General features: G+C 46.9%; 1 protein-coding gene across 3 annotated transcripts in view; it reads left to right on the top strand.

Annotated features, from left to right (window-relative positions):
* mboat1 (membrane bound O-acyltransferase domain containing 1) overlaps window positions 1–10,551 on the top strand; it is a 27,261-nt gene extending 16,710 nt beyond the window's left edge. The window contains exons 9-14 of one of the 3 annotated variants that reach the window (XM_042317764.1): window positions 1,788–1,891; window positions 2,002–2,066; window positions 3,139–3,271; window positions 5,556–5,707; window positions 6,495–6,683; window positions 10,472–10,551. In XM_042317764.1, coding sequence (XP_042173698.1) covers window positions 1,788–1,891; window positions 2,002–2,066; window positions 3,139–3,271; window positions 5,556–5,707; window positions 6,495–6,672 — 632 coding nt within the window. In that variant the 3' untranslated portion in view covers window positions 6,673–6,683; window positions 10,472–10,551. Of the gene's footprint in view, window positions 1–1,787; window positions 1,892–2,001; window positions 2,067–3,138; window positions 3,272–5,555; window positions 5,708–6,494; window positions 7,196–10,471 lie in introns of those variants that run through there. The other 2 variants (XM_042317765.1, XM_042317763.1) reach the window with 2 other exon arrangements.
* Window positions 10,552–11,100: the final 549 nt, after the last annotated feature.

Raw genomic sequence — 11,100 nt, 5'->3', positions numbered from 1 at the left:
ACATTCATTCATTACTATTGGGGAACATTCATTCATTACATTGGGGAACATTCATTCATTACATTCATTGGGGAACGTTCATTCATTACTATTGGGGAACATTCATTCATTACTATTGGGGAACATTCATTCATTACTATTGGGGAACATTCATTCATTACTATTGGGGAACATTCATTCATTACTATTGGGGAACTAGTTCATTCATTCATTCTTCATTACTATTGGGGAACATTCATTCATTACTATTGGGGAAAGTTCATTCATTCATTACTATTGGGGGAACGTTCATTCATTACTATTGGGGAAAGTTCATTCATTCATTCATATTGGGGAACGTTCATTCATTACTATTGGGGAACGTTCATTCATTACTATTGGGGAACGTTCATTCATTACTATTGGGGAACGCGTTCATTCATTACTATTGGGGAAAGTTCATTCATTCATTACTATTGGGGAACGTTCATTCATTACTATTGGGGAACGTTCATTCATTACTATTGGGGAACGTTCATTCATTACTATTGGGGAACGTTCATTCATTACTATTGGGGAAAGTTCATTCATTCATTACTATTGGGGAACATTCATTTCATTACTATTGGGGAACGTTCATTCATTCATTCATTACTATTGGGGAACGTTCATTCATTCATTCATTACTATTGGGGAACGTTCATTCATTACTATTGGGGAACATTCATTCATTACTATTGGGGAACGTTCATTCATTCATTCATTACTATTGGGGAACGTTCATTCATTCACTATTGGGGAACATTCATTCATTATTACTATTGGGGAACATTCATTCATTACTATTGGGGAACATTCATTCATTACTATTGGGGAAAGTTCATTCATTCATTACTATTGGGGAAAGTTCATTCATTCATTCATTACTATTGGGGAACGTTCATTCATTCATTACTATTGGGGAACGTTCATTCATTCATTCATTACTATTGGGGAACGTTCATTCATTCATTCATTACTATTGGGGAACGTTCATTCATTCATTCATTACTATTGGGGAACGTTCATTCATTCATTCATTACTATTGGGGAAAGTGAATTCAGTCATTACTATTGGGGAAAGTGCATTCATTCATTACTATTGGGGAAAGTGCATTCATTCATTACTATTGGGGAAAGTGAATTCATTCATTACTATTGGGGACAGTTAATTCAGTCATTCATTAATATTGGGGACAGTTAATTCATTCATTAATATTGGGGAAAGTTCATTCATTCATTACTATTGGGGAAAGTGAATTCATTCATTACTATTGGGGAAAGTGCATTCATTCATTACTATTGGGGACAGTTAATTCAGTCATTCATTAATATTGGGGACAGTTAATTCATTCATTAATATTGGGGAAAGTTCATTCATTCATTACTATTGGGGAAAGTGAATTCATTCATTACTATTGGGGAAAGTGCATTCATTCATTACTATTGGGGACAGTTAATTCAGTCATTCATTAATATTGGGGACAGTTAATTCATTCATTAATATTGGGGAAAGTTCATTCATTCATTCATTACTATTGGGGAAAGTTCATTCAGTCATTTATTACTATTGGGGAAAGTTCATTCATTCATTAATATTGGGGAAAGTGCATTCATTCATTACTATTGGGGAAAGTTCATTCAGTCATTTATTACTATTGCGGAAAGTTCATTCATTAATACTGGGCACAGTTAATTCATTCATTCATTCATACTGAGGAAAGTTCATTCATCCTTTCATTCTTCCATTCATGTGTTGGTCCCAACAGCAGATGCCATCAACAACGCAGCAGGTTATGGTTTTAAAGGTGTGGATGAAGCTGGACAGGTGTCCTGGGACCTCATCTCCAACATCAGTATCTGGGGGATTGAGGTACGTTTGGAAACAACAACAACAGCAACAACACTTTTTGAACTTTTAGCTTTGGCAGAATTATTGAAAATGACTTGAAGTTTAATATTGAACTCTCTCTCTTTTTGCAGACAGCAACTAGCTTCAAGAAGTTCATAGATAACTGGAATATTCAGACTGGTGTTTGGCTCAAAACGTAAGTATTAATTCTACCAAGATGTTCTACCAAGATGTTCTACCAAGATGTTCTACCAAGATAATGTCCACATATGCATAACATTAGTACAAAACCAATTTTCTGTACATTCATGAATGTTTATTTTATTCTGTTAACTGCATAACAATATATCTGACCCAGGTCTGTTTATAACTCCTCTCTCTTCAGTGTGTGTTACGACCGTGCTCCCCGTTATCCCACAGCTCTGACCTTCATCCTGTCTCCTCTCTCTTCAGTGTGTGTTACGACCGTGCTCCCCGTTACCCCACATCCCCGACCTTCACCCTGTCTCCTCTCTCTTCAGTGTGTGTTACGACCGTGCTCCCCGTTACCCCACATCCCTGACCTTCACCTGTCTCCTCTCTCTTCTGTGTGTGTTACGACCGTGCTCCCCGTTACCCCACAGCCCCGACCTTCATCCTGTCTCCTCTCTCTTCAGTGTGTGTTACGACCGTGCTCCCCGTTACCCCACAGCCCCGACCTTCATCCTGTCTCCTCTCTCTTCAGTGTGTGTTACGACCGTGCTCCCCGTTACCCCACATCCCCGACCTTCACCCTGTCTCCTCTCTCTTCAGTGTGTGTTACGACCGTGCTCCCCGTTACCCCACAGCCCTGACCTTCATCCTGTCTCCTCTCTCTTCAGTGTGTGTTACGACCGTGCTCCCCGTTACCCCACAGCCCTGACCTTCATCCTGTCTCCTCTCTCTTCAGTGTGTGTTACGACCGTGCTCCCCGTTACCCCACATCCCCGACCTTCACCCTGTCTCCTCTCTCTTCAGTGTGTGTTACGACCGTGCTCCCCGTTACCCCACAGCTCTGACCTTCATCCTGTCTCCTCTCTCTTCAGTGTGTGTTACGACCGTGCTCCCCGTTACCCCACAGCTCTGACCTTCATCCTGTCTCCTCTCTCTTCAGTGTGTGTTACGACCGTGCTCCCCGTTACCCCACAGCTCTGACCTTCATCCTGTCTCCTCTCTCTTCAGTGTGTGTTACGACCGTGCTCCCCGTTACCCCACAGCTCTGACCTTCATGCTCTCTCCTCTCTCTTCAGTGTGTGTTACGACCGTGCTCCCCGTTACCCCACAGCTCTGACCTTCATCCTGTCAGCTCTATGGCATGGAGTTTACCCCGGATACTACTTCACCTTTATTACTGCTATACCCATCACACTGGCAGCTAGAGCTGTGAGTACCCTTATTACTGCTATACCCATCACACTGGCAGGTCAGTGAGTACCATTATTACTACTGTACCCATCACACTGGCAGATAGAGCTGTGAGTACCTTTATTACTGCTATACCCATCACACTGGCAGGTCAGTGAGTACCATTATTACTACTGTACCCATCACACTGGCAGATAGAGCTGTGAGTACCATTATCACTGCTGTACCCATCACACTGGCAGATAGAGCTGTGAGTACCATTATCACTGCTGTACCCATCACACTGGCAGCTAGAGCTGTGAGTACCATTATTACTGCTATACCCATCACACTGGCAGGTCAGTGAGTACCATTATTACTACTGTACCCATCACACTGGCAGATAGAGCTGTGAGTACCATTATCACTGCTGTACCCATCACACTGGCAGGTCAGTGAGTACCATTATTACTACTGTACCCATCACACTGGCAGATAGAGCTGTGAGTACCATGATTACTGCTATACCCATCACACTGGCAGATAGAGCTGTGAGTACCCTTATTACTGCTATACCCATCACACTGACAGAGCTGTGAGTACCATTTACTGCTGTACCATCACACTGCCAGAGCTGTGAGTACCATTATTACTGCTATACCCATCACACTGGCAGATAGAGCTGTGAGTACCATTATTACTGCTGTACCCATCACACTGGCAGATAGAGCTGTGAGTACCATTATTACTGCTGTACCCATCACACTGGCAGCTAGAGCTGTGAGTACCATTATTACTGCTATACCCATCACACTGGCAGATAGAGCTGTGAGTACCATGATTACTGCTATACCCATCACACTGGCAGATAGAGCTGTGAGTACCCTTATTACTGCTATACCCATCACACTGACAGAGCTGTGAGTACCATTTACTGCTGTACCATCACACTGGCAGCTAGAGCTGTGAGTACCATTATTACTGCTATACCCATCACACTGGCAGATAGAGCTGTGAGTACCATTATTACTGCTGTACCCATCACACTGGCAGATAGAGCTGTGAGTACCATTATTACTGCTGTACCCATCACACTGGCAGGTACCCATTATTACTGCTGTACCCATCACACTGGCAGCTAGAGCTGTGAGTACCATTATTACTGCTGTACCCATCACACTGGCAGGTCAGTGAGTACCATTATTACTGCTGTACCCATCACACTGGCAGGTCAGTGAGTACCATTATTACTGCTGTACCCATCACACTGGCAGGTCAGTGAGTACCATTATTACTACTGTACCCATCACACTGACAGACAGAGCTGTGAGTACCATTATTACTGCTGTACCCATCACACTGGCAGATAGAGCTGTGAGTACCATTATTACTGCTATACCCATCACACTGGCAGACAGAGCTGTGAGTACCATTATTACTACTGTACCCATCACACTGACAGACAGAGCTGTGAGTACCATTATTACTACTGTACCCATCACACTGACAGACAGAGCTGTGAGTACCATTATTACTGCTGTACCCATCACACTGGCAGATAGAGCTGTGAGTACCATTATTACTGCTATACCCATCACACTGGCAGACAGAGCTGTGAGTACCATTATTACTGCTGTACCCATCACACTGGCAGGTCAGTGAGTACCATTATTACTGCTGTACCCATCACACTGGCAGATAGAGCTGTGAGTACCATTAATAAAGCTGTACCCATCACACTGGCAGGTCAGTGAGTACCATTATTACTGCTGTACCCATCACACTGGCAGATAGAGCTGTGAGTACCATTATTACTGCTATACCCATCACACTGGCAGATAGAGCTGTGAGTACCATTATTACTGCTGTACCCATCACACTGGCAGGTCAGTGAGTACCATTATTACTGCTGTACCCATCACACTGGCAGATAGAGCTGTGAGTACCATTATTACTGCTATACCCATCACACTGGCAGATAGAGCTGTGAGTACCATTATTACTGCTGTACCCATCACACTGACAGGTCAGTGAGTACCATTATTACTGCTGTACCCATCACACTGCCAGATAGAGCTGTGAGTACCATTATTACTGCTGTACCCATCACACTGACAGGTCAGTGAGTACCATTATTACTGCTGTACCCATCACACTGACAGTCTTTCTCTCGCTCTCTTTCTCTCGCTGTCTTCCTCACTCACTCTCTCACTTACACACACAACACACACACACACACACACACACCTCATGTGTCTCATCATCTCAGCCTCACCCAGGGCCGACCATCACCGTGTTCTCTCTCCTGTCTCCCACACCGCAGGTCCGTAAGAACGTCCGTCAGTATTTCCTGTCCTCTCATCCTGTGAAGCTCGTCTATGACGTAGTGACCTGGGCAGCTACTCAGCTGTGTATCTGCTACACCGTCATGCCCTTCCTACTGCTGGCAGTAGAACCTACCATGCAGTACTACAGGTGAACATTCATTTAGGTTATTTTTCCTTACTGGTCAAATGTGTCTCTTTAACGATGCCGGTCGTATGTAGCATGGCCCCTGATCTGGATGTGCTATCATGTCAACTTCTTGGCATGACAAGGAGTGTAATGTTAGCACAAACAGACTGGACCCAGGCTAGGTCGTATGTGTACAATTTAGTAGCTTAGTGTTCTATTATCTTATTAATAAGCCCTGGACACAATGTTCCTCAGTTGTCTTTATGGAGGACAAGTGTGTCATCTCTACCGTCAGTTGTCTTTATGGAGGACAAGTGTGTCATCTCTACCGTCAGTTGTCTTTATGGAGGACAAGTGTCATCTCATCTCTATGGACCAGTTGTCTTTATGGAGGACAAGTGTGTCATCTCTACCGTCAGTTGTCTTTATGGAGGACAAGTGTGTCATCTCTACCGTCAGTTGTCTTTATGGAGGACAAGTGTGTCATCTCTACCGTCAGTTGTCTTTATGGAGGACAAGTGTGTCATCTCTACTGTCAGTTATCTTTATGGAGGACAAGTGTGTCATCTCTAACCGTCAGTTATCTTTATGGAGGACAAGTGTGTCATCTCTACCGTCAGTTATCTTTATGGAGGACAAGTGTGTCATCTCTACCGTCAGTTGTCTTTATGGAGGACAAGTGTGTCATCTCTACCGTCAGTTGGCTTTATGGAGGACAAGTGTGTCATCTCTACCTTTTCTCTTATTCTGTCCATCTTTGGTGTTTTTGTTTCTGTAGCATTTCATCACATCTTCTTTCCCCCCGTAGGTCAATGTACTTCCACATTCACATCATCAGTATTCTGACTGTGATTGTACTGAGCCAGAGCCACAAACCAAGAGGCAGCAGCAGCAGCAGCAACGGCACCAAGCCTGGACCGTACGATCCTCATCCCCAGGCCCAGCCTCAGCTCCAGCCATCCAACAACAACGTGAAAAGAAAGTGAAGTGTCCCTCTGTGAGTGGAGGCAGCCAGAGACCTGAATGGGCCCACTGGGTCAGACAAAGACATCTCTGTGTATCCACAACAAAGAGAGAGCTCAGCGGGGTGTAGTGGGGGCTGAGAGGGGCTCAGAGGGGCCGAGGGACTGTGCCTGCTGGCTGGTCGGCCTTGCCACCCTGTACATCCAACACTTCTACTGCCAGGCTCCTAAAAGGCCTCTCTCTGCCCTGCTTGCCAATTCTCTGTTCTTTCTTTCCATGTGTGCACTTGTTCACTTCCCTTCATGGATCTGAAAGGAAAGGACTGGCAAACGATCTCCCTCTAGTCCAGCCCAGAAACTCACCAATACAACACTTTTCATTCAATGTGTGGGAAGCTGTGCACAAGTGAGAAAGTATACTTCAGGAGAAAGATCTGAGAATTGGGCTCACGGACAGACAGACAGACAGACAGACAGACAGACAGACAGACAGACAGACAGACAGACAGACAGACAGACAGACAGACAGACAGAGAGACAGACAGACAGACAGACAGACAGACAGACAGACAGACAGACAGACAGACAGACAGACAGACAGACAGACAGACAGACAGAGAAACAGACAGACAGACAGAGAAGACAGACAGACAGACAGAGAGACCAGAGAAACAGATACAGACAGACAGACAGACAGACAGAGAAACAGACAGACAGACAGACAGACAGAGACCCAGAGACAGACAGACAGACCCAGAGACAGATAGAGACAGACAGACAGAGAAACAGACGAGACAGACAGACAGACAGACAGACAGACCCAGACAGAGACAGACAGAGACAGAGACAGATACAGACAGACAGACAGACAGAGAAAGACAGACAGACAGACAGAGAGACAGAGACAGAGAAACAGACAGACAGACAGACAGATACAGACAGACAGACAGACAGAGAAACAGACAGAGAAACAGACAGAGACAGACAGACAGAGACAGATACAGACAGACAGACAGACAGACAGACAGACAGAGAGACAGACAGACAGACAGACAGACAGACAGACAGACAGACAGACAGAGACAGATAGAGACAGACAGACAGACAGAGAAACAGACAGACAGACAGAGAAACAGAGAAACAGACAGACAGACAGACAGACAGAGACAGAGACAGACAGAGAAGACAGACAGAGAAACAGACAAACAGACAGATAGACAGACAGACAGAGACCCAGAGACAGATACAGACAGACGGACAGACAGACAGACAGACAGAGACAGACAGACAGACAGACAGACAGACAGACAGACAGACAGACAGACAGAGACCCAGACAGACAGATAGAGACCAGAGACAGATAGACAGACAGACAGACAGACAGACAGACAGACAGAGACCCAGAGACAGATACAGACAGACCGAGAAACAGACAGACAGACAGACAGACAGACAGACAGACAGACAGACAGACAGACAGACAGACAGACAGACAGACAGACAGAGACCCAGACAGATAGACAGACAGACAGAGAAACAGACAGACAGACAGACAGACAGACAGACGGACAGACAGACAGACAGACAGACACAGACAGACAGAGACCCAGATACGGACAGACAGACAGACAGAGACCCAGATACGGACAGACAGACAGATAGACAGACAGACAGAGACCCAGAGACAGATACAGACAGACGGACAGACAGACAGACCGAGAAACAGACAGACAGACAGACAGACAGGTCCTAGAATTAGATGTGGCTGGCCCATTTCTTTTCCATCTTACATCACTAGTTGTAGATATCAGGGCAAACATGTTCATACCCTTACGGGTTAGTGAGATCTTAATGGTGTCTGTTTATTGTTGTATGAATGCAGGAAACATTATCCCTCAGGATGGCAGGTAGCCTCGAGGTTAGAGTGTTGGGCCAGTAACAGAGATGAAAAATCTGTCGCTTGTGCCCTTGAGCAAGGCACTTTAAACCTAATTGCTCCAGGGGCTCTGTACAATGTTGACCCTGACTGTGACCCCACTCCCTGCAGGTGTCTCAGGGAGAGTTGGGATATGGTGACCCTGACCGTGACCCCACTCCCTGCAGGTGTCTCAGGGGGAGTTGGGATATGGTGACCCTGACTGTGACCCCACTCCCTGCAGGTGTCTCAGGGGAGTTGGGATGTGGTGACCCTGACCGTGACCCCACTCCCTGCAGGTGTCTCGGGGAGTTGGGATATGGTGAGCCTGACCGTGACCCCACTCCCTGCAGGTGTCTCAGGGGAGTTGGGATATGGTGACCTGACTGTGACCCCACTCCCTGCAGGTGTCTCAGGGGGAGTTGGGATGTGGTGACCCTGACCGTGACCCCACTCCCTGCAGGTGTCTCGGGGAGTTGGGATATGGTGAGCCTGACCGTGACCCCACTCCCTGCAGGTGTCTCAGGGAGAGTTGGGATATGGTGACCCTGACCGTGACCCCACTCCCTGCAGGTGTCTCGGGGAGTTGGGATATGGTGAGCCTGACCGTGACCCCACTCCCTGCAGGTGTCTCGGGGAGTTGGGATATGGTGACCCTGACTGTGACCCCACTCCCTGCAGGTGTCTCAGGGGGAGTTGGGATGTGGTGACCCTGACCGTGACCCCACTCCCTGCAGGTGTCTCAGGGGGAGTTGGGATATGGTGACCCTGACCGTGACCCCACTCCCTGCAGGTGTTTCGGGGGAGTTGGGATATGCAAGAAATACACTTGTGTGTGACAGGACAAATATGACCCCCCCCAACAATCCTTTTGAAAGATTCGTCCCAAATGGCACCCTATTCCCTGTATAGTCCAGATGGGCCAAGATGGGCTCTGGTCCAGATGGGTCCAGATGGGCTCTGGTCCAGATGGGTCCAGATGGGCTCTGGTCCAGATGGGCCCAGATGGGCTCTGGTCCAGATGGGTCCAGATGGGCTCTGGTCCAGATGGGTCCAGATGGGCTCTGGTCCAGATGGGTCCAGATGGGCTCTGGTCCAGATGGGTCCAGATGGGCTCTGGTCCAGATGGGTCCAGATGGGCTCTGGTTCAGATGGGTCCAGATGGGCTCTGGTTCAGATGGGTCCAGATGGGCTCTGGTCCAGATGGGTCCAGATGGGCTCTGGTCCAGATGGGTCCAGATGGGCTCTGGTCCAGATGGGTCCAGATGGGCTCTGGTCCAGATGGGTCCAGATGGGCTCTGGTCCAGATGGGTCCAGATGGGCTCCAGATGGGTCCCGGTCCAGATGGGTCTGGTCCAGATGGGTCCCGGTCCAGATGGGTCCTGGTCCAGATGGGTCCCGGTCCAGATGGGCTCCGGTCCAGATGGGCTCCGGTCCAGATGGGCTCCGGTCCAGATGGGTCCCGGTCCAGATGGGTCCCGGTCCAGATGGGTCCCGGTCCAGATGGGTTCTGGTCCAAAGCAGTGTAGTGTATAGAGAATAGGTGCCATTTGGAACATAGTTATGAGGCTCTAGTTAGGAGCTGTTTGAATCATTTTTAACACTGGTTTCTGTACATCAGGTCTCCTAATATTCATTTCATGTGTCTCTATGTATTTGAGAGGATGGACAAGTTTACTTTTATTTGGCAGGAAGTTGAGATTTCATTAATTTGTCCGTTTAAAAAAAAAAGAAAGAAATGTAAATGTTGTATTAACTTTAAAGTCTTTACAGTCTCAGATGAGGTGCAGGAAGCACCAATGACTTCTGAAAGAAAGTGTTTGGTTCTGTCCCGAATGGCACCCTATTGCCTGTGTAGTGCACTACCTTTTTAAACAGGGCCTTATGGGGACGTTGACTTTGTTTCAGGGGATGATGTGGAAGTCTTCTATGCCTCAGAAGAAGGTCCAAGATCTTCAACATTTCAAGTCCTGAAGCAGCTGAACCACTAATGATGCTAATATGAAGAGTGTCTGGACACTACACACGCTACACACACACTACACACACTACACACACACACTACACACGCTACACACACACTACACACGCTACACACACACTACACACGCTACACACATACACTACACACACACTACACACGCTACACACATACACTACACACATACACTACACACGCTACACACATACACCACACACACACACACACACACACACACACACACACACACACACACACACACACACACACGCTACACACACACACACCACACACACACACACACACACACACACACTACACACACACTACACACACACTATACACACACACACACACACACACACACACACACACGCTACACACGCTACACACACACACACACACACACACACACACACTACACACACGCTACACCATACACACACACACACACACACTACACACACACACACACACACACGCTACACACATACACCACACACACGCTACACACACACTACACACGCTACACACACACCACACACACACACACACA

The sequence above is a fragment of the Oncorhynchus tshawytscha genome, unplaced genomic scaffold (genome assembly GCF_018296145.1).
Source record: "Oncorhynchus tshawytscha isolate Ot180627B unplaced genomic scaffold, Otsh_v2.0 Un_contig_2087_pilon_pilon, whole genome shotgun sequence".
NCBI classification, from domain to species: domain Eukaryota; kingdom Metazoa; phylum Chordata; class Actinopteri; order Salmoniformes; family Salmonidae; genus Oncorhynchus; species Oncorhynchus tshawytscha.
Note: the sequence above shows the minus strand (reverse complement) of the source record. Positions and strands in the feature narration are given on the sequence as shown.